General features: G+C 35.9%; 1 protein-coding gene across 1 annotated transcript in view; it reads right to left on the bottom strand.

The window, feature by feature from the left end:
• The window catches only part of CCDC132 (coiled-coil domain containing 132), a 74598-nt gene that overhangs the window by 11509 nt on the left and 41944 nt on the right, over window positions 1-21145 (bottom strand). Inside the window, exons 18-22 of the mRNA XM_010001590.1 lie at window positions 20892-21068; window positions 16380-16498; window positions 14850-14956; window positions 8844-8965; window positions 4971-5051 (exon numbers count right to left, since the gene is read on the bottom strand). Coding sequence (XP_009999892.1) covers window positions 4971-5051; window positions 8844-8965; window positions 14850-14956; window positions 16380-16498; window positions 20892-21068 — 606 coding nt within the window. The remainder of the gene's footprint in view (window positions 1-4970; window positions 5052-8843; window positions 8966-14849; window positions 14957-16379; window positions 16499-20891; window positions 21069-21145) is intronic.

Below are 21145 nucleotides of genomic sequence, written 5' to 3'. Positions count from 1 at the left end.
TTTGGAAGAGAGGGCAGAGCTCTCAGGAGGACTACAAAGATGTAGTGAGGCTATGCTGGGAAAAAATTAGGAAAGCCAAAGCCCAACTAGAACTCAAGCTACCTACAGCTATTAAAGACAACCGAAAGTGTTTCTATAAATACATCAACAACAAAAGGAGGACTAGGGAAAACCTCCATCCTTCATTGGATGTGGGGGAACTAAGGACAACAAAAAATGAGGATGACAAATGACAAAGGATGAGGAAAAGGCTGATGTGCTTAATGCCTCCTTTGCCTCAGTCTTTACCAGTAGAACTAGTTGTTCCATGGACACCCAGTCCCCTGAGCTGGAGGACAGGGAGAAGGGACAGGATCTAACTTCTCAATCAAAAAGGAAATGGTCAGGGATCTGCTGCAACACTTAAACATACACAAGTCTATGGGGCCAGATGGGTTGCTCTCAAGAGTACTGAAGGAGCTGGCAGATGCACTCTCCAAGCCTCTTTCCATCATCTGCCAGAAGTCCTGGCTAACTGGGAAGGTCCCAGTGGACTGGAGAGTAGCAAATGTGGTATCCATCGACAAGAAAGGCCAAAAGGAGGATCCAGGGACCTACAGACCTGTCTGATCTCAGTGCCAGGTAAGGTCATGGAGCAGACCATCTTGAGTGCCATTAAGCACCATATACAGAACAATCAGGTGATCAGGTCCAGTCAGCACAGGTTTATAAAAGGAAGGTCCTGCTTGATGAACCTCATCTCTTTCTGTGACAAGATGACCCGCCTGGTGGATGAGGCAAAGGCTGCAGATGTTGTCAACCTGGACTTCCATAAGGCCTTTGACACTGTTTACTACAGCATTCTAAAGAAAAAACTGGCTGCGCATGGCCAGGATGGGCAAATGCTCTGCTGGGTAAAACAATGGAGTGCACACCAGAGAGTGGTGGTGGTGGTGAACAGAGCTAAATCCAGCTGGTGGCCAGTCACAAGTAGTGTTCCTCAGGGGTCAGTGTTGAGACCATTTCTGTTTAACATCTTTATCAATTACTTTGATGAGGAGATAGAATGTACCCTCAGTAAGTTTAAAGATGACACCAACTTGGGTGGGAGTGTTGATCTGTTTGAGGGCAGGGAGGCTTTACAGAGGAACTTAAACAGACTGGATCAATGGGCTGAAGCCAGTTGTATGAGCTTCAACAAGGCCAAGTGTTGGGTCCTGCACCTGGGCCACAACAACCCCATGCAATGCTGCAGACTGAGGGAAGAATGGATGGAGAGCTGCCCAGCAGAGAGGGACCTGATCGGCAAGCGGTTGAACATGAGCCAGCAGTGTGCCCAGGTGGCCATGAAGGCCAATAGCATCCTGGCTTGTATTAGAAGTAGTGTTGCAAGCAGGTCCAGGGAAGTGATCCTCACCCTGTACTCAGTATTGGTGAGACCCCAGGTCAAGTACTTTGTTCAGGTCTTATCAAGAGTGGCTGAGGGAATTGGGGCTGTTTAGTCTAAAGAAGGCTGAGGGGAGACCTTATTGCTCTCTACTGTTACCTGAAAGGACATTATACAGAGGTAGGTGCTGGTCTCTTCTTACAAGCAAATAGTGATAGGACAACAAGGAGGATAGGAGACCAGTGATAGGACACCAGGGGAGGTTTAGACTGCACATTAGGAAACAAAAACTCTCTGAAAGGGTTGTCAGGCATTGGAACAGGTTGCCCAGAGAAGTAATTGAGTCACCATTCCTGGATGTGTTTAAAAGTCATATAGATGTGGAGCTCAGCAATATGGTTTAGGAGTAAACATGGTAGAGTCAAAGGTTAGACCTGATAATCTTAAAGGTCTTTTCCAAACTAAATGTTTCTGTGATTCTATGATCATTCTGAAATGGTATTAATGATGCATGTGGGTTTTTCTCCAGCCCTCACTAACAGAAATGATCAAATGATTGAAAGCTGTAAAAAAGGGGCAAAACATTCAAGCTGGAACTAGAAAAAACGCTAGACTATTTAGAGAAATCAGATGTTTTGCAATGGACTGGACTTGTTAAAGTTAACCCTTCCAATAATTTAAAATAATCTGCCAGACAGTCTCTGTTGTCAGAGATTCACTTTTGAGTAACCGTGTTGAACAGATAAAGTCCAGTAAAATTGAAGGGGGCTGAAGCAATGTCTATCTCAAGACGAAGAGGAGGAGAAGAAGGAAGACAAGAGTAGAAGCCAGGAAATTAAATAACAGCCAGCCTAACTCTAACTTCAAGGAATGTCATGTTACACTGAGAACATATTGCAGCACCTGGCACCAAAGCAGAACAAACTTGCTTAGCTTTCCTCTGCATCAGAATAGCAGGTCTTGCTGATAGAGAAGCATTGTGATGTACCTAAGACATATTACAGCCTACATAACATCCTTGTAAGCAAACTGGGAAAGATACAGGTTTGCTAAAATAATTTCAAGGTACACACAGAACTGATGCAAACTACAAGATACTTTTTTCTTTCCTTGTCAAATAGGAAAAAAACCCACAGTACAGGTTAACCAGCACTCCATGCAGACACCTTACAGCAGGTCTTACCTACTCAGTTTTCCCTGGTCTTAGACTAAACTCCCTCATAATGAAAAGAACTGAGTTTTCTAATGCTACACATGACTTGCATACAAAACTAGCAATTATTTATAAAAGCTGCTTTGCTATAAAGGCCTGAAAATATCAGGATACAGAAGTGCAAAAGCAAGCTTATGACTGCTTTTACCTGTGTAAGGATTGCTATTAGCAATACCATGAGCTATAGTGTGTGCATGGGGAAGGATCTTTATGTGATATCTATCTTTGAAATAAATTTAATCTGGAACACGTTTACTTGTTTTTACAACAGAAAGGCATGTATTAGCAAGTAACAGATATCAAATAAATGTGAGGATGATATTGTTTGATTAATCATTACGTGTTTCATTTTAGCATTTACTTGTTTATTCTCAAGAAGAAATTCCTTAATTAATAAGGAGAAAAAAACCCACAAATGTTTCTGTGCAAGGAACATGTCCCTCCTTCAAATACTTCCTCCAAAAAATGTCTTCTGTAGCAAGAGAACAATTTAATTTTAATAGTTTGACTGAACTAAGTGCCAAACCTCTGTTAAATCTTCCTAGGAAGAAAAGACTATAAACTAATTACCTAAATGAGAAGTATAAACTACCTAGGTAGTTATCTGTAAAAAGTTTGACATGCAATTTGAAGAGATATTTTTAAGGGGCCTAATCTCATTGTGAGCTCAAAAACATGTATTTGTTTCAGCTAACCAACAGAACTTATGACCAAAATAACTGATTATCTGCCATTTATGGTGGAGATGGTTCACAATTAATTATAATAATCCACTTTCACTACCTTTAAACAAAAAGCAGAAAACCCTACAACTTGTTTCCAGCATACAAAGTTCTGCCAATCACACTAATAACCATTAATCTTTAAAAAATTAGCTTCTTCTGGCCTAATACTTTTTGTAGAAGACATCAGCTTTAGAATTGTTTTGATTTAATATCCATACACAATAGTAACAGCAGAAGTTCATAACATGTATTAATAAATCTCATGGAATACCTTTACGTTAGATTTCTTCCTCCTTTCAAAATTTTTCATGGAAGACACATATTAATTTCAATTGACACTAACATTATCTTTAACATAATTGTTAAATTACTGAGGTAGAAAAAGAATTCCTGTTATTTTTCCAGTGTACCCCTAGAAATAATTTTTTAAAAATTATTTTGACTGATAAAAAAATACAAGACTGACAAGCACTGTCAGGAACTGTGACTACAAAGTAAGCTCACAAAATTATTCCCATAAATTTCCCTTTTTCCATAATCCATAACTGATTTGTTTGAAATATCTTCCTAGAATTATTTTTTCTTTCTGACTACAGTGAATATCAATGTTTAGACTTCTGTTTTGTAGAGGCCTAGGGTTTTCAGGTATCTTATGCTCCCTCTACTGATGCTATGAGAAATGGCCGCAAAACCCTTAAGGAGGCTTCTCTGAAAGAACTGTTTAGGATTCAATACTCAAAGAATTTAAAAGGCATCAAGTACAATTCCTTGGAGAGACAAATAATTGTGAAAGTCACAGCAGAGCATCTGCTTTCTAATTCTTTCTAAGGAAGAGGCCTTAGAAAGGAAATTCTTCCTGCAGTGTCCATGGTATTGATTACTACACAAGCCATTTATGATACTCTTTTGAAATTTCTTTAAAATGTTTCAAGAGCTTTATATTTAGGCAGGAAAAAAGAGATACAATTTTCCATTTTTGCATAGTTCTTAAAAGTATTTCTTTACAAACACTTGCTGCTTGGTTAAATCAACAAAATCTACCTGAAGTCTCCCATTTATCCTTTGTAATATGATGTGAAGGAGAGTAATATGCTACCAGTGTGACACAAGCACCATCTTTACTTTTCACATTTTGAAAATAACTCATGAAGTCACAAATAGGATATAATCTACACCATACATCAAGGAAAGATGCCCATAATTCAGGAATTACTTAAGGATTAGGTATATTACTTCAGCTATCTTGTAAGGTGAATTATCTTCAGTATGGCTTACTATTTTGTTATTCTTTTACTGAAGAAAAAGGAGTCTCTTGTGGGTTTTGGGTGCTTTTTTTATAAAGCATCTCATTCAATAACAATAATACTGGAATGTCTCTTTATTACATAAACTGTAATACCTTGTAAGACTACAATACATAATGTTGTTACATCAAGCAAAAGCTGTTAAACTAGTTTTGTTCCATAGTAGAAACAAGTAATTTCATACAATAATGATGCCTTCATCATGATATGCCATGAAACTGAGCCTTTGTCATTCTAGACACTGACTATGTGTCAGTGTCAATGTGAGAGAGAAAAATCAGAAAGCCACAATGAAATACAATTCCTAAATTTCCTACACAGACCTCTATTTCACTGAGCATTAACATAATACAGGCACTCACCAGATCAATTAGACTCTCCTGGATTCTGTTCAGTGTGGTGCGTAATCTGCTGCTACTGAGGCCCAGTCCTGTTGATTCGAACTGGAAGGAACACATTATGTTTAAGTTGGGAAAGGAAAACCCATTGGTTTAAACTTTACAGTGATACAGCAAAACTTAAGTTTGTAAACAGCAGCTACAATTTACCTACATTAAAGTTCTAGCACATAAATGCAACCATACAAAATGAAAATCAACAGAGATCACAGCACTCAGCACTGCACGGGTGTGAAGAATGACCCAAATACCTTTCATGAAGATGACAGCTTACCCTTCATACCAGCAAACAACCAGTATCCTTTACTGTTGTAACACTGTATCTGGGTTCAGGACTATATATTTTCTCATTTGGGTGATGAGCCCCCAGTGGTGCACTACGATGCCCCCACTGAGACTTGAACACACACTACACCCAAGCCAAATGGTCTTGACTTCTCTCAAGCTATAACATTTGTTATGATTCTTTATTACAGTTCTAACTTGCATATGTAAAATTATATCCATTGATCTTTATAAAACAGTCATTAATGCTTATAAAGATCTACCTGAGAAATGTGCCATCTTCATGTTCATGGCTCAGAAGTATTACAGGGGAGATGTTCAGCTGGTATAAATCAATAAATCTACACTGTTTTCCTAAGCAATGCTATTAATTACACCAGCTGAGAGTGATTTGACATGCATAATTAATGTAGCTACTTGTTTTCTACTTCTAGTTTAAAAAAACCAACAAAGAACAAACTAATACAGCAAAGGAAGTTGAAACAGGGCAGCTAAGAAACATACAATAACATCAAGAATCTGGAAGTATTTTACTATTGTTCTGGTATGTGATTCATACCAAATGGCAATTTACTGAACAATATTTAGAGCACTGTTGTACACTGTAGTACTGGGCTTCCTTTCAATGCATTAAAGCAGGGAAGAAAGTGTTCATGTCATTCCATCTGCTTCTTTTAAATTTAAAAAAGTATAATCTAGATCCCTATTTGCTGCATCTAGTGTTTCTGTCTTATGATGTCCATCTGCCCCAATCCTCCTATACATTCAAGGCAAATTTACATCTGAGCTGAATTCCCAGTAGAAGTACACTCTCCTGAAATCTAGAACCTAACCTAGGAGACCTAAATCACAATCCTAATGTCCAAGATTGATAAAAGGGTTCATGCCTTTGTTGTTCGTTTGTTTTTTACAAAAAATAATTTGTATTTTTCTTCACATATTTTCCTGCAGAAATACCAGTTCTAAACAGCCTTTGATTTTACTTTTTCCCCTTTAAGAAACACAAAATGATCTATTTCTTTTTTTTTTCCTCCTTATTGTCATATATTAATTTTTTCAAGAGATGGCCATAAGGACTGCAATTTCAATAGTGGCTATTCTCTCTGTTAAGGTAAAAACAAACAGGAAAAACACCCTTCTTAAGGGAAAAAAATAATTTTGCAAGTTTCAGCCATTAAATTTCATTTTAAGAAATTTGCACTTGCACCATCAAAACTACACATCACACAGTCTGCCACTAACTTTACTTTCTGCCTATCAGTTATAAACTTCCAATAGTTAGCAACAACTTTCACTTATTTTATAATGGCATATTTCCTTCTAAAAAATGGCAATTTCACATTTGAAACATAACTGAATGAAAAGGAATGTAAAAACAAACTTCAGTGTCTGTAAAACATTACATGTCAAGAACTCCAGATTTTTCAGGCAGCCAACTACAGCCTCAAGTCAGAATTGAGCATCCATAGGTAGGAGGCTGAAAAAACCCACAACAAACAAACAAAGAAAAACAAACAAACCCCAAAAGATTGTTGCTCAGCATTTTTACACAAGGACAGAACCCCATGACTTCACACAGAACATGTCACTGATCAGTATCACTGCTTTGCTTTGTGGAAGTTTTTTTTCCTATTTCTGTACATCCTGCACAACGGTACATTTTAAATTCCACCAATTTATGACTTTGTAAGGGTAGTAAGCAGAGCTTTAGAAATTTACAGAATAATTCTACTCATCAACAATTCTACATAAATTCTCATACTTAAAAAAAAGATGTGGCCATTGGTTTACAAATTATTGTGCCTTTGTCAAGAAAATTAAAACTCACCTCACACTTAATCTGCTAAGGAAGACTATTCTGTGACATGTTAATGCATGTCTACGACTTTAATGAGTAGATCCTAAATAAAGGAAATTCCTTTTAATTTCATGTTAGGTTGCTCCATAACTTGAGATAAGGAGGAAGGACAGCCTTACACAAATTAAAAAGGTTTTGAAAGAGCAATTATGGTTGCAATGGTGTGTGACTTTTGGCAGTGAAGAAAGCCAAATACTGACTACACTTGGTAATCATTCTAAAGAGGTCTGGAAATAGCAGTGACTTTGCATCATGACTGGACATAAAATTCAGCATGTATATTTAAATCCTTGGTTTTCATTGAACTGGAATGAACTCTGTACAATTAGTCACTCTCCTTATGTATGTACTAACTCACACGTACAACATAAGCACAAAATTTACAAAGAATTTCAACAACATAAGGAAGATGTGTTGTCAGCACACTTTTAAGAATTCCATTTGATGCTGTTTTGTAAATAAAAATAAAATATAAACTCTTTCAGTGGTCTAAATCACATACCATCACCCATCTCTACTTCCTAAATGTTTATAAACATTATGAGGAGTGAGGATAGCACTACAAGAGGGTTTATTGTATTCATAGACTTTTTGTAAGCATTCTATTTCCCATGGAAAATAATCTGTCAAAACAAAATTTGCCAGACTACAAAAACATCACAATTTTACCACTCATCTGCAATAATGTTTACCTGCCTATCACTGTGCTGTTCTTTGTTAGGCAGTGAGGAAGTCAGTGTGAGCTTTAAAACACAAAATGGGAGATGCAAAAAGATAAAAATAAATCCAACACAACATGAATACCAGAGCAGATGATTAAGCCAATGGAAATAAACTATGTTAACAAAATAAACAAAAAACCCACCACCCATCTTCGAAACACAAGCAGATGATTATACATACATTTATCCTGCCAAAGAGAACAGCACAAAACCATTTAGAACCACATGTTAAGTCTGAAATCCAATACAATTTGCCAATAGATGATGATGAATTTGGAACCCCATGATATTATTACTTGTGGAGTAATTTAGGGGCCAAGAGAGGAGAAAATTGGTTTATATGCAGCTTTTCATAAATGCTTTAAGACAATTCTGTTGAAAGTTGTCCTATCTTATGTTCAGACATTGCCAACAAGCATTTATTTCAACTACAAGATCACTCAAAAGAGACCTGTTTTCATTAATGCAAGTAGATTGAGACAAATCCTAGATTTGAAATAAAGTATTTGAAACCTCTTAAACCTGAGCTACTGTTTCTTCACAGCCCCCTTCCCCTCTTTTCCTTGGCTATCCTTCTCTAAGGTTAGAGAAATACATATATGAAAATTAAATCAACTCATACTCTCTAGGCTCCAAAGCACCACCCTCCTTCCACAGACTGCTCCTTTGCTCCCTACTTTCAGGCATTTCACGTTGTCTTATCTCCCTTTCAAAATACTGGTGGAAAAAGAGTACAGAATCTACTTAAATCACAAAAGGCTTCATGTCCCAGTGATAATGATGCTCCCAGTGCTTATTCCTCTTATTGCTGATCTAATCAGCCTTTTCTTACTCCTCCATTCAAATTCATTCTGTTGTCACTAATTTTTCTGAGGATTACATATTAGGTAGTATTTTAAGGAAAGAGATCTCCTCTCTGTTCTTATTCTATGAGTACAGTGATAATTGGAAATTAATTATGTTTCCACCTACCGTGTCATTTCGGCCAAAAAAGGTATAGACTGCATACAGATAGTAATCGAAGAGCTGGGACATGAAGTGAATCACATCAAATGCAATTGGTTTCAGAATATTCATCATCTGCATGTATTTCCCTTAAAAATTAAATACAGAAGATCAGTTTCCTCACCTTAAGTGCTACAAAGACAGCACTGAGTTTCATAAACCAAAAATAGCTTTACAAAGGTTACTATCTAGCCTTGATTATTGATTAAGAAAAATGTAGTAATATTTTAGAGACTGTGATGCTTAAAAACAAAGCTAAATATGAAGACAACACAAATGCCTCAAGACTTCTCCAAATGTAGATGTTAACCCATATCAAAAACCCATCTTGAACCATTAAGCCTTCCAGTACCAAATTCAAAATAAACAACTTTCTGGATCCTCTACAAGTTTTAGATTCAGTTAGCCAAAAAACAATAATCCTCTAGATTAGTCTCTAGGAAATGATAGACAGCCACTAAAGATTTTCTGCATTAGTGTGTGTTTACAGAGGCACATACAGATATTTTTAAAGCAACGGGAAAACATAATGTAAAAATGACATGCCCACGACTGGATTTCATCCAATAACTCTAGGACTAATGTGTTTCACATCAGCAACACAGCATTTCCTGTGTTCTTTATCCTTGGGTAAGAAACCTGAACAGTTTCAAGATACCCGGCACATCTGAGGAGAATAATTCCTTCTCTTCCTTCCTGCTCTTTGTTGTTGCACATTTGAGTTGGCAAAATTCTTTTATTTATTTTTTTTTCTTAAAAAACCTCCAGATCCTCATGTACATGTTAGCCGAGTCAAACTGATCATAAGATTTGGACTCAGAATTTTTTCCCTACAGGTCTAGTTCACAGGGCATATACACTTTAGTTATTTTGCTTTCCAGCAAAGGGCATGGCTCCTTTCATAGAATTGTACTAAATTGCATTCAATTAAAACCCCAGTGTTGCAGGAACCTTATATTTCCCGCTGGCTGGCTCAAGAACTAAATACAGCTTTCTTTTCTTATTAGCATCTTAAAAACATAAAGAATATATAATAAGCTTTAGGTTATTATAAAAACAGAAGCAACTTCTGAACAAAATGTAAATGCTGTCCATCCAGCATGTAGGATATAGCAGATAATTTAACAATCTGTGATATTCCAGGCAGGTTTTGATCTTGGAAGTTGGAAAAAAATACATGAGGGTGCTAAAATAATTTACTTTTCCTGTAGTCAGCAACACTGTTCTTCAAGATAATGCTGTGTACAGTAGTTTACTGATCAATACATAAAATGTTGTTTTACGCAAAGAAACTGAATAACAAAGAAACAGAATTAGCTGTTAGTATCAGGGGGAGTTACTTGAATGTTTTAAAGCAATTACTTGTGTAGGTTAGTAATGATAACATTAATTTGACAAATACATGATACAGCTACATACATGGTAAGATGATACAGCTGCTTGGTAAGAATCAAGCAACAACCTGACCCTGCTACTTTCCAGGTTTCAATCCAGCTTAGACTCTGCTTGAATAATACGCATCTGTGTCCCAGGCTGCTAACACACACAAGCATCTGGTTTGTTATTTTTGGAGATTTGACACAGGCTGCAATACTTTACATTTGCCAGTTTAGCCCAGTTATTAATTCTGTGCTTAATTACCAATGTTTTGATCTACAGCAATTAACAAACTGAAAAGCAGACTTAAAAATTTGTATTTGTCTTCTAAAAGGGAAACCCAAATGCAGCTGATTCTAGCACAGCCCAGTGTGGAAATTTTCAGATGTTTGGAAAATAATGGTACCCTAATCAAAGAAACTGTCGCCTTCATACATGTTATCTGAATATTCTGTATTGCCACAGGCTGTTTTTTTCCACTTGCTCTGTATCACACACATTTTTAAACTCGCCTGCAACCCATACACTGTTTAAGGGTGATGTGTCATATTCTGGACAGTTAGATTTCCAAGTATCTGTGAAGTTGGCATGAATATTCAAGGTAATCTCTTGGGTAGTATCATATGCTTTTCCAAAGGGTGATATACTGTACACTGCCCAAGTATTGTCCCTATAAAAATATTCTGATGCCAAGAACATTTTTCTATTACTACATCACTCAGCATCTTGACACAAACAAATGTTCCCAGAACACGTCCTCCTAGTTGCTGTAACAGGATGCCAACTTTTAACTTCTATACATTGTTACCTAGTTGCACAAAAGTTCCTATTTTGGCTTTAAAGGGGTGTATGAGAACATGTGCAAACAGCACTAAGAGCCTTAACTCATGTTGTGCTAAAAACTTTCAGGAAAACTTGAAAACACTGCTTACAGTTTCAACAACTTGGAGTAGCTTGTCTAGAGGCTCCGTTAACAACTAAAATTGCTGAACGCTTGCCAGGTTTCTTCTGAAGTATTACTTCCAACACTTCTTTCGTGCTTAAGACAGTGTGCAGAGAGAGCCCTATCTATCAGACTAATCTGCATAAAACTGATCACTAAAACCAAAAAGCTGAATGGACAACCTCGTGAATAATATATATTTGAGTTTTAGTATATTTATGGTCATTAGTAAAATAATTTCCTAGGCAGCCTCACAATTCCAAGCATGAGGTTTCCTACAACATACATTAGGAGCTAAAATACTACTTTGAAGGATAAATTGAAAAGCCCATGTAATTCAGTAACTTTGAAAGACTGTATGATTTGGGGTTTAAGTCCCATGAGCTTTATGCTATGTGACTAATCACTTCAGCTACAAGATTTCTGCTGTAAGATTTGTTACCACCACTATTATTGTCTTAAAATTTAATGGACTTTAAACCAAGAAAAATCTACGTTTCTTCCCAAAAAAACTTTCAAAACAAAAGCAAAAATGAGGCAAAGTAAAGGAATTATATGAGCCCAACCTAATAATTAACTTAATGGGTATTTCTTAAATCATAATCATATTAATTAAAATAAGAAATCACCCAAGCAATATTTAGGATGGCATAGTCATTAATTATTCTTGTTGATATATAGAACCTAGGCCAAAATATTCCATACTGATTTAACATGCATTTATTCTTCTATTACATTTTAAATCAACACAGTTTACATACAATAAGCTACACTTTGTTTTATTCATCTCACTGCCATACAAAGTATACAGCACATATATAAATAGTTCAAAACGGGTTATGAGCACTGTTACCCCCATTCAGTGAGTACTACTGCTTGCATAACATCCCTTCCTATAAAGCAAGGCAACTGCTTCTCTTGATTGAGCAATTTAAATCCCCATCATCTCACTCAAGGCTCCCCTTTTTAAATTGTTTTCCTTTATGATTTTTTACTAGGGTCAGGGAGCTGATCTAGATCTGCCAGAAGTCATGCTGATGCAACATACAGGAGGTAGAAATATCAGTGACAAAACATAGCAGGGATAAAAGCTGCTTAAGCTCTCACATTACTGCTACTAAAGAAACATCTCTCAAAATAGAGCCTTGTTTTCAAGATACGGAACTTCTTAAAAGTACAGGCTTTCTGCAGATAAGACATATCTATATTGTGCCTCATACTACATTAGACCCCTGTTTATTTTTGAGGCATGACATTGCTGGTCTTGCTCATGCAATACACTTTGTTTTTTTGAGGCATGACATTGCTGGTCTTGCTCATGCAATACACTTTGTTCAACTTAATCTAAAAGCTAGACCTTAGCTCACGCAGGTTGCATAGATCTCCTGGGCAGAGGGTAAGTAGCTCCAGAAGAGAAGTGCTATGGTATCTATGCCATGACATGCAGGCAGACATCCTGGACAGTTAACAAACTATCATCTGGGGTTTCCTACAGTTCTCCATTGATAAGGAAGGTATCATAGACAACCATCTCAACTATACTCCCTGAAATTAGTTTTAAGTTCCATGACAAGTCCTAGCCAAACATCTGAAGGAGTGCAAGAGAAACTAGAGCCTTCTGTGGCATTAGCAGGGGCAGCTGTTAAAAGACAGGCATGCTCCACAGCATTCCTGTCTGCAGGAAGATGATCCAAGGGACTGGATCAAAACTAGATGTCCTATGACTAGATGTCGTGCCTAGCCAAATCTGCCGAGCAGCAGCATGCTTATCTTCATGTTTTATAGGGATGATTCAAGAGACAAGAGGGAGACAAGAAGGGAAGAAAAACTAATAAATCAGATAGACTGGATAAAAGGTGGGATCTTATTTATTTCTTCTTTCTGTAGCAATTAACCCTAAATTAAAGAAATGTGTCTGACGCCCCTGTCTAGAGGAATCAAATGAAATATTTGTATATTAAGGCCGAAAGTAATGACAAAAGATGATGGCATTTTCAACATCTGTGGCAGAGTTGTCATATGCAGTTTACATCTTTACAGAAACACGGTCCAAAAAAACCTCTTTTTTCATTTATGATATCAAATAGTAGGTAGTCCTTAAAAAAGAAACAAATTAAGAAGAACATGAGGCAGGGTCATTGCGTATTAGAAATACGAGAACCTGCAAAGAAACTAGAAGGAAAGAATTACTAGGACAAGGACAAAGGGGAAAAACAAACCTATTTGTTCATGAAGCTGAAGAGCTAGAAGTACCAGAAGTCTTTCCAAAACTAATGTTTCCAAACATAGTAAAAATCAGGTGTTTTCTAATTATAGAAGACTAACAAAAGCAAACCAAACCAGGGGGACATGACAGGACAGAAATCACAGACAATCAAGACAGTCCAAAAGTAAGAAAGAATAGTTTGGCATGGTTTACACTAGGGACAACGATACTGACAGTGGAAAAAATTAATAAAGGAACAGGGTGACTAATAGAACTGAACTGGTCACTTTCTGCTACACTGAGAATGAGCTAGAAAAGAACTGAAAAGAGTCAAGCTACATGAGCGAAGGAATCAGGACATAAGAAAAAATGGCCCTGAAATCTGGTAATCAGTGTAGTAACTGCTGCAACTGAAAAACAGCAATTAAAAACATATTCAGCAAGAGGGAAAGCAACTATTGATTCACTGCTTTAATTTGTAGGATGTCGGACTTCCAACTTTTGAATAAAGTATGGAAGTGACAGCAGCAGAAAGAGGCAAAATTAAGATTTAGTCAAAGTATTAATTTAGCAATATTGTACAGTAAACAATGAACCTAGAGGATTTATAAGTAAGGGTTTAATAAAGGAGAAGACAAAGTCAGTAGCACAAAATTGCTACTGTACTATCTAGATAATCAAATGGAAGCAACAATTTACAAAAAAAAGAAAAATAAATCACATTACACCTAGAACTACAGGGGAGTGTTTCCTGGAAAACTTTTGGCTAGGAAGAACCTCCAGAGGCCATACAGTGCAACCTCCTGCTCAGAGCAGATCTAAAAATATGAAGTTGGTCATGGGGCTTTTCCAGCTGCATCTTGATCACCTCTAAGGATAAAGATTCCCTAAACTCCCTGGGGATTACTAGGATGCATTCCATTTACTGAAAGCACCAGTATGGGAGGGCACTTTCTTCTAGTTGTCTACCATGTAGTAAAGATGGATATTCTGTGCATGAGCATTTGAGTAATGAAAGGGCAAAAAACCCCCAAATGTTTAGTTCTTACTTTGGTAACTCTACTAATTTAAAATGAAGCATTTATTCCACAAAAACACATTAGCGACATAAAATATTAACCTATTATCTTTCTATTTACATTCTGTTTATGCATTTAATATCTTAGAGAAATAATCCACCATCATTGCTTAAACTCAATATATGAATGAAGAATAATTTTCAAAATAAAAATAACTCACAAGATACAACAAAATTTGTCTATTTAATTAAAAATTATTAATGTTTAGTACTTTATTTCTATTTTATTAACATTTTCAAAGAGCAGAAATAGAGAGCAACTAGGTCTATCTTTAAAAGCCTTAAAATTCATCTAACATTTTTTCTATAATCCATAGCTTTGCATTAAAATAAAAAAAACACATTAAAAACTAGAATCACTCTACATACCAACAAGCCGTATTACATTCAGTGTAGTGTTCGTTAGGATGGGTGTGTTCACTTTATAGAGGTTATAATCTGATTTCTTTCTGCTCTTCAGAGTTTCTCGAGAAACACTTTAAAGAAAACAAAACAAAATACAATAAATGTGACTATTATATTCACAGACAAATACAAGTTTGTAGAAAATAAATCCTTACCTCTGGCTTCTTTCTCATGACATTATGTCTTCCAGCGCATCATCTTCTTTATGCCAAAGCATAACTGGGTTAGAATTCTAACATTTAAAGTTAGAGATCTGGCCTAATTTACATAAAATTGTGCTAGAGATAGGAGTTTTTGACTTGCAGTCCAAGGCTTGAGTTTTGCAGACCTCTGTCTGGCATAAGCAATGATTTTAACCACTGTGATGCAAGTTCATAGCTTATCAAGTAAAGAAAATTGAAACAATGCAAGTCACAACAAAAGAGGGACAGACTAGTAAACTACAGCTGAACATGACCATCAAGAAACTGAAACAATTTTGAGTAAGATGAAACTAAAAATACATTAACATTTTCATAAGTAGTAGTCTTGTGAGAAGCAGGGAGTTGAACTCTTTAATCCTTCTGGTTTCCTTCCAACTTGAGAAACCTTCTGCCAGCTGTCTTACCTCAAAATACTGTTCTTTCAATAATTCTGAATTCTCCAATTTCACAGCACAAAGCTACAGACAGTTATTGTGATTTGGTCTAATTATGTACTTTTTATTAATATCTCTAACAGTTCTTTGAAAAGTAGTAGTTTATCTGATATATCTTACGAAATCATGCTAACAATATTTTACCTTAAAGTTATTGTGTAAAAACTATTTATCTGCTTCGACCCAAGCTGATTGCTTTCTAGTTCTCCTGCAATTCTCCACATACAAATTATGTTAGCCTGCTTCACAAAGTCTGAAAGGACATCTAAGTAATAAAGTGTCCTAGACACAAATTGTACTTCAGATCCTTTTAAATGCTACAGAAATAGCTTTTGTTTATATTAATATAAATATTTCTATATATTAATTAAAATATTATATGTGTATTCATGTCTGTGCATATATGTATATGTGTATATATTCTTAAAGGAAAAGGTATTTTAAAATTCCAAATTACCATCTCCAAGCTATTTTTTTCTCATCTGTAAGTTTGTTTTTGTTGTGCAAAAGCCCAAGCCTCAAACCATTTGTCTGCAAATAACTGCTTTTGACACAACAGAAATTATACATATGCACAACAGTGGGTGTAGAAGAACCTTCAGTTAACATCTAATGCTTGCTAACCAGTTTTCCACTCCTTGCTTCAGTGCCTTTATCCCCCTCCAAAACCCTTCTTTCCAATTTTCCTTTCTGCAGTAATGACAAGTAGTTTAACGTTACTCCCCCTTCCAGAGATCTAAGTGCAGGTACATTAATTATTATTCCATTGTTGTATAAATTGAACAGAAAATGAATGTATTAGAATACTGAGATGAAAACCACACAAATGAGACCAAGGACTCCCACAGTCTACTCACCTTTTCACAGGGATGTCTCCTGTTTGCTCATCCACATAATCTCTTTTCAACTCTTCAGGGACGTCACTGTCACTATCATACTCTTGATATGCACTTTTTTCTTGTTCATCTGATTCATACTGTTTAAAAAAAACAACAAATGAACTGCCATTATTTTCTTTATAACAATGTCACTTGTTTAAGGTAGTATTTTGGTCACATCTTGGATTTTTCTTTGATCAGGTTACAGATAACTGCTGGCTGAAAGGCTGCTGAGAATGTTCATTAACAGCGCAGCAGATAAATTATACAAAACCATTTTTAAGTGCATTTCTAAACAAACTTCTATTCTCAGATGTTGATTAAGAGTAAATATTTGCATCACTCTTTTTCCCAGCTACTGGTATTTTTTTTGGCTTTCTTGTTCCTGTATCTGACTTCTAGTATTACTTTACCATCTGAAAAAACAGTAATAAAACTTCAAAATGTATCCATATGGTGGTAATAAACCAAAATACCACACAATCCTTAATTATTAAGGCAAGAAGGACTAAACTATTGGTTCATGAAAATACTTATTTATATTGTACATATTTATTTTAAAAACCCACAAAAAAACCTTGCAGTTCTTTGTAAAATTGATTTTAGTACACTTTAAAAGACATTTATGCTAGAGAGACTTTCAACCACTTAACCTATTACAGACCACGTGATTTTGACTAAGCACAAACATTTCAAGAAAACAATAAGCAGACAAATGCTACTACAAAAATGGAATTATTTCTCATGACTAACTATTACCAGATAATTTTTTTTCTCACTATTTTTTCTCCACTTATTATTTTCAACTGTATGCTATTCTGTCTACATTAACAGCTAAAAGAATAACTGTGTTTATCTGTAGGTAGTACATCTATATAAACTTTGCACTGTACATGGAACAAACAAAAACTACAGAGCAAGCAAGGAACAGAATTCTACAACCCAAACTGATAGAACTTTCCTCCCAGGGGAAAATAAAAACTTCAAGAAAACCCCAAAACACAGAAAACTATATTATTCTAACACTCTTACATTATATAACTCAGTGCATAGACATATTTATATCACCCAACTGTATCAGTGGAATACAATCAGCAGGGGTGAGATTAGAAGTATTTTCTTTCTTTTTCCCTTTACTTTCTCAGAAAACTTCATTAGTTGTTTGGGGCATGCTTGGATTTATTTGCATGTGTTGGTTCTTGGTCTTGTCTTGACATATACAGCATCCTTGATCTACTAAAAGCCACAATATCCTGATACACTGAAATGTTTATCTAATCATTGATGAAACAATTCCTCTTCAATGGAACAAAACTTCATGCACCTGTTGCTTCATTTGTCACAAATGCCACCAATTATTCCAGAATAACCTCATGGAAAATGTGAATGCACGGATAAATGAACTTTTGCATCTTTTGAAAAATGAGCAACTTAAGTAGTTACAGAAAACTACTGCCTCCAAACACTCAGCTGCATTTTTGGATTTTTTTGAAACTGCTTCACTCTGTTCAGTTGTTGATTTGTGTTTCAAGTATTTTTAAAAAAATATTTTCAATTCAAAGACAGAAGGTTTGGGGCTTACAACTGCAGCCTAGAAAAACTGAGCAACACAAGCTACAGCATATACAATACTTTACAGGATTTCCATGGTAAACATGCATTATTGTTGCTAGAGTATGAGTTACGTGGAGAAATACTATTCACAAACACAGATAATAAATTATTTTTATAGCCATACACACATACTAAAAGTGTACAGTTAGGATTTTAATTAAAAAGAAAAACCTGAAATTTGCAATGTTTTCACTCCAATTAAAAGCAGTTATTTCATGTCAATTTCTTTTTCAAATGTTCTAGGTTGCTCTGTAGTATAGGTGCTTTAGACACTTTCATAAATAAAGAAATAATATTATTTTCACAAGATAAATTTCTTAACCCAGAAAAGATTAAAGGAAAACAAATACTTGATGCTCAGTGATACAACTATTTCTCCTGGATACCTACACAACTATCAGAGCATTAAGAATATCCATCAGGCTGCAGAATGCACTTGCACTTGAAGAGAGATCAAGGGTACCGTGCCCTGAAGCCATTCTATCCATGGAGTCAATAATGACACATATGACAAAGACAAGTCTGGTACCAGGATCCTTAAGAAATGGCAGGGTTGGAAACAACACAATAGCTCTCCAGAGGGGAAAACCAAGAAAGATATATTAAGGTAATGCCAGTCTCGCAGTCATCCAAAATACACCCTGAAATTTTTTCGGCCACAAATGGCAAGTCCTGCCCCAGCTCCAAGCTATGGAGGTTTTTAAAGCTTAACACTATTAGAGCAGTACCTTATAAAAGCAGGAAGACCACAGCACAAACAAATCCAAAGCAAAAACAGCCCAGATAGAAAAAAGACTGCAGTATGAGACACAGACTAAAATGAAATGTTGTGCTCATTAGTATTCACTGTCAAAATTTCTGCTGCATGAACATTTCAGACAAAGGAAAGCTATAATGAAAGCAGCTCAATTTATTTCAAAAAATTAGTGGAGTTCAGCTTTGATTAAGAAAAAAGAGTCATGGTCTAACTAATTTGGCTGGAACATTGGCATGGAGAACACTTATTACGCATTAATATATAATAAATGGCATGCCAAATCAATTAAAATCCAGTGATAACAATTTGTAGTAAATTTATCATTTTACTAGCTACAATTTGTCTTGAGATATGAATCTGACAGTTGACATACTAACTTTAACATCATAGATTTTGACTAATTTGAATTCACTTCAGATCAGTTGGTAATAGAGAAGATGAAAAATGTGAAAAGCGAAGGTAGGAGAGTCACTTGGAGAGTATATTCACTTGGATGACAAGGAACCTTTGTTCAAATTCCAGCCAGCTTAGAAGTCCTGTACAACTACAAAATAATTAACCTACCCTGTGCCTCAAATGTATATGTAAATGTACATAAAACTTCCCTGGCTCATAAATATTACGAAAAGGCTTTCACCCTTCCGGCAATGGAGTTTAAATGGAGGTCAAATACACTGATGAAAACCAAGTAGCTTCCTGCTTAGCATCATTGAACACCATTCTCCACACTCTCACTATGACTCTTCAGATTTATCTAACATATTTCAATATTAAAAGCAGTTAGTTTCCATTTTCCAATGCATTAAACTCAGGTTATCATATGGAATAAACCTGTTTATATATAGCATTGCTAGAAACATGTCAAATAAAGGAAATACTCACAACTGATTTCCACAAGGATGGAAGAGAAATCAAAAGCATCATCCTCCTTAATTCATTCTAAATTACATTTAACAAACTGAAAATTAACTTTACCTTTTAGCATAAAAAACCAAATACCACTCCATTTAAGCTTAAAAAAAACCCAACAAAACAACAAACAAACAACTATTTTATTATATGAATAACTGTAAGTCTAACCCATATTTCACAAGAAAAATGCATAATAAATTATATCATTGGTATTTCACTTTTTCCACGCAGAACCTCTGGTGCCAAAAGAAACCCAAAATTTGTTATAGTTCTTCACCAGGGACAAAACCAGATTTTATCAATTTAAAATATGTTAAGGATTCACTCATAAAGAACACTAAATTGGCACACAGCTTTGTAAAAGAGGATAGTTCAGCCAGCCTCGAGAGTCTCTGACAACATGCAAGCTTACTAAATGGTACACTGTTCAAAATTAAAGACCAGGAAGCCACAACATGTACTTTTCTGCATGTGTAGGACATTAGCCTACTGGCAATTCATGGGATCACAATTCCTTTAACCTGTTTCATGAAGCCCACAGCCTATCATCACTGAAGGGCTGTGGCAGCCCTGGGAAACCCCTGGGAAAACACTAATGTAGGTGGAACATGCCTTGCCAGCTTTCTTATCAATTTAAAATATGTTAAGGATTCACTCATAAAGAACACTAAATTGGCACACAGCTTTGTAAAAGAGGATAGTTCAGCCAGCCTCGAGAGTCTCTGACAACATGCAAGCTTACTAAATGGTACACTGTTCAAAATTAAAGACCAGGAAGCCACAACATGTACTTTTCTGCATGTGTAGGACATTAGCCTACTGGCAATTCATGGGATCACAATTCCTTTAACCTGTTTCATGAAGCCCACAGCCTATCATCACTGAAGGGCTGTGGCAGCCCTGGGAAACCCCTGGGAAAACACTAATGTAGGTGGAACATGCCTTGCCAGCTTTCAGAACACTTGATTTCAAATGGGGAAAAAAAATATTTTTTTGCATTGCAAAACAAACTAAACTTTAAACAGGATGCCTGGCTTTCTGGCACTGTTAAAAGCAAAGCAGCATACCTAATTGAAGGAGCAAAGTGCCTTGATATTTCACACAGTACTGTAATTAACTGTACTAAGACATTTTGATACACAAAATAAGTTATCAATTACAGAGAGCAAGATTTGTTGGGGATTTTTTTCCCCTGAAACATTCCATACCCCATTGGAAGCCAGCACATCTTCTGTCTCATCATCTTTGCTGTCAGCCTGAATTTCAAATGGGTTTCCTCCATTACAGTACTCCTCAAATAATGTAACCGTTGTTGAAACTGCTGAGGCAGGCTGCTTACTAGGTGACACAGATGGGGAACGTGACTGCTCCATGAACTTAAACTCCTATTAATAGAAATAAAGTACAATTTTAATAATCAACAAAGCAGTTTATTATTACTCCAGTTCCATTAAAACAGAGT

The sequence above is a fragment of the Chaetura pelagica genome, unplaced genomic scaffold (genome assembly GCF_000747805.2).
Source record: "Chaetura pelagica isolate M959 unplaced genomic scaffold, ChaPel_1.0 scaffold127, whole genome shotgun sequence".
NCBI classification, from domain to species: domain Eukaryota; kingdom Metazoa; phylum Chordata; class Aves; order Apodiformes; family Apodidae; genus Chaetura; species Chaetura pelagica.
The sequence above is the reverse complement of the archived record's forward strand: the minus strand, read 5'-3'. Positions and strand labels throughout refer to the sequence as shown.